The sequence below is a fragment of the Capsicum annuum genome, chromosome 12 (assembly GCF_002878395.1).
Source record: "Capsicum annuum cultivar UCD-10X-F1 chromosome 12, UCD10Xv1.1, whole genome shotgun sequence".
In the NCBI taxonomy this organism is placed as follows: domain Eukaryota; kingdom Viridiplantae; phylum Streptophyta; class Magnoliopsida; order Solanales; family Solanaceae; genus Capsicum; species Capsicum annuum.
In genome coordinates, this window is record NC_061122.1 from 2,370,155 (window position 1) to 2,373,620 (window position 3,466).

Sequence of the window (3,466 nt, forward strand, 5' to 3'; positions counted from 1 at the left end):
ACAACCTTGGCTTCTTTTTGTTGCTTTTGTGACTTGCATACCCTCTCCACATTTTCGATTTTACCGTATTTGTTGCACTTGACATCTGGTCTCCACCAACATTTCTTTGAGAGTGATTTGTCTTTTTGTAATGAGGGCAGGGAGGATCCTAATTGTTGTAATTATTGTCATTCCTTTGCTTCTGGTTTATTTTCTTTTCCTCGTATGACTTGTTCTGTGATTTAGCTTGAAAATCACCTTCAACAGAACCTTCTTTTCTCATTATTCTCTTTTGTTCCAATTCCTGCAAAGCATTAACAAGTTCTACCAAGGTAATGCTTGACAGATTGTTAGAATTCTCTAAAGAAGAGATTTTGGCTTCATATTTCTCAGGAAGTGTGACAAGAATTTTTTGAACAATTCTTTCATCCGTAAAATCCTTACCAAACAATCTCACCTTGTTGTCTAAGTTAAGTAGCTGATCTGTATAATCTTTTATGGTTTCTGATTCTTTCATTCTCTTCATTTCGAATTCCTAAATCAGATTCATCATCTGCATATTTTGAACTCTTTCATTTCCTTGGTATTCCTTTTCTAGGTACTCTGAAATTTCTGCAGCGGACTTCATTTGCATACTTCTGGTAAGAATTGAAGGAGATACCACAGAGAAAAGGCATGCTTTAGCTTTGGCTTTCCTTGTCTTTCTCTTCTTGTGACGTCTCATCTGATTCACTGTTGGATTATCTCCAAGAGAAGTTACTTCATAGTCCTCTTCAACTGCTTCCCATAGATCCAGTGCTTCAAGATGAACCGTTATTCTAATTGCCCAAGCTTGATAATTCTCACCATTGAAGACGGGTGGAATTAGAAAGTTTGTTTCACAATTCATTTTCTATAAACTATTTAAGATAATAATTTAAAGAATGGTTATATAGAAAGAACTTGTGTTTTTTATTCACTCTCTTCTCTCAGGTCCCTCAAGATGACAATGCTCTGATACCAATTTGTTGGAAAGAAAGAACAAAACTTAATCTGTATACAGAAAAAAAACAGAACTTGAACCAAGAAGAGAGAGCAAAAAGCTTTTTTATATTTTCATTGCTTATTGAAATGATCACTGCCACAGTTATACATAAAACCATAACTGAAAAAGCTTAATTAAAGAAGTAAAATAAGCTATCATATCTCTAACATTATTGCCTAAAGATCGTCAACTGTTATAAAATCAGAATCTGCATAATTGCAGCCTTATTTACCTAAACTTAATCTTATCTTTAAAGTTGTAAGCTGAATTTCAGTAGTTAGTACAGCTAATCTGCAGCTCTTGAGGCACTAATCTTAATATGTTATCAGCAGTATTTAAATTCCACCCGGGCCAATAACTTTCTGCTCTGCCCTGAAACAACAAGGTACAATGGAAGCAATGCATAAGAAATTCTGAAGTTTCGATAATCATTGATGACTTATTGTTGTAGCCTACAAGGAATACTTACGTCTCCATCATGGAACAAAGCATTTCGTGATTGATTTTAGCCTTTTCTGGATTACACATTATTGGTAAGTGGCTAAGCCATAGCAGGATGGACTGCAATAAGAACGTTTATGATATGTTAATCAGTGGATAAATGAATAATAGAAGTCATAAATTTGTGATGAGGGTTTTTTATGTGTTCGACCTCATACGTGCAGATGCCTTCGCGGACAAACTGGTTTAACTTCCCACAGGTAAAAACAACAACCTCATAAGCCATGATGTTATTTGGGATTTTGGCATTAGGATGCTCCATTACAGTTTTTAAGCGATTGAATATTACTGCAAACAACATTAGAAAGCTAACGTCAGTGCTGTTGAAAATATGTCTAAAAAATAAAGAAGGATTAGATAATTTTAGTAATTTTAAATTATTAGAGTCCTATGTGACTTAGGAATTAGTTGTCCCTTTATTATTTGAATAGGAATTAGGTATCCCAATTTAAATTGGTGTGTAGTTAGAAATTTAGCTATAAATATATATTTTGAGTTATTAATAAAATAATTCCCTTTGACAATACAATTGCCGTATTTATTTTTCTCTCCAACTTTCTCTCTGTTATTTCTCTAATTTCAAAGATAAAAACCTACAATTGGTATCAAGAGCTAGTTTCATGAGGGATCTGTGAGAGAGATGAATTCTAAAAACAACTTTTCCCAAATAGCTACTCCTGTCTTTGATGGTGAGAATTATCATATTTGGGCAGTAAGAATGGAGACTTATCTTGAGGCTTTATATCTTTGGGAGGCCGTGGAGGAGGATTATGATATTGTTCCTCTGCCCGATAATTCCACGGTGGCCCAGATCAAAAGCCAAAAGGAAAAGAAAATCAGAAAATGAAAGGCAAAAGCAACTTTGTTTGTTAGTGTTTCTCCAACAATTTTCACGAGAATTATGGCCAATCAGCAAAAGAAATTTGGGATTATCTGAAGAAAGAATATACAGGAGATGAAAGCATGAAGGTATTGAATCTAATAAGGAAATTCGAATTGCAAAAGATGAAGGAATCTGAGACCGTCAAAGAGTACTCAGACCGTCTTCTTGGCATTGTTAACAAGGTAAGATTGCTTGGCACAAAATTTAAAGATTCAAGAATTGTTGAAAAAATTCTTGTTACAGTGCTTGAAAGATACGAACTATCAATAACTACCTTGGAAAATACAAAAGACCTGTCTAAGATTATCTTTGCAGAATTGTTAAATACGTTGCAGGCGCAAGAGCAAATGAAACTTTGAGTCTTTAGCAGCCAACCACAAGACTCAAAGCAAGGCTAATAATTCAAGAAAAAAATACCCGTCTTGCCAGCACTGTGGCAAAATAGGTCATCCTCTATTTAAATGTTGGAAGAGAGTAGATGCACAATGCAAGATTTGCAATCAACTTGGCCATGAAGCTGTGATTTGCAAAAATAAATCTAAAAAATATGAAGCAGAAGCTCAAGTCACCAAAGAAGAAGATCTTCTTAGATCACTCATTCCTTCGAGTTCTTCTCCAGTTGATTCGGATGGATAGTAAAAAAAAATTTCATTCGGGGGGAAAGTCTTACGACATCATTGGGACAAGATCTATAGTTGAAACTTAGTTTGATTAGGTGGAGAGTGCTAGATTTCACATGAGGAGGAGGATTCTGAGCAAGGGAGCACTCATTTGGGTCTGCAAAAGACTCAGAGAAGCTTCAGCCATCAGGGGGAGAATCTTTAAAACATAGAGATGCAATGACTACTTTACTAGCATTTTCTTGTCTTTAAAGTTCAATCAATATGGGAGATTCGTATCTTTAATCTCAATTAAAGGCAAAGAAAAAGCAATTATTATAGTACCAAAAAATAAATTTAATGAAGGATGGGAAAGGTTAGCAGAGAAAATAAATATCTTTATTAACAGAGTTATAGCATACTCAGGGGTTAAGAAATACAAGGGGGAGGCAGACTTATTTGCAGACAAGGGGAAGGGAA

The 3,466-nt window shown here is 34.8% G+C and overlaps 1 protein-coding gene across 1 annotated transcript; it reads right to left on the reverse strand.

Moving 5' to 3' along the window:
• Positions 1-489: 489 nt before the first annotated feature.
• On the reverse strand, positions 490-1,806 carry LOC107850290 (importin-5-like). Its single transcript, XM_047400542.1, has 3 exons — positions 1,656-1,806; positions 1,473-1,564; positions 490-1,375 (listed from the first exon to the last, which is right to left on the reverse strand). Exons 1-3 carry the CDS (start codon positions 1,803-1,805, stop codon positions 1,339-1,341), a joined length of 279 nt encoding a protein of 92 aa, XP_047256498.1. The 5' UTR covers position 1,806; the 3' UTR covers positions 490-1,338.
• Between the last annotated feature and the right edge of the window lie 1,660 nt (positions 1,807-3,466).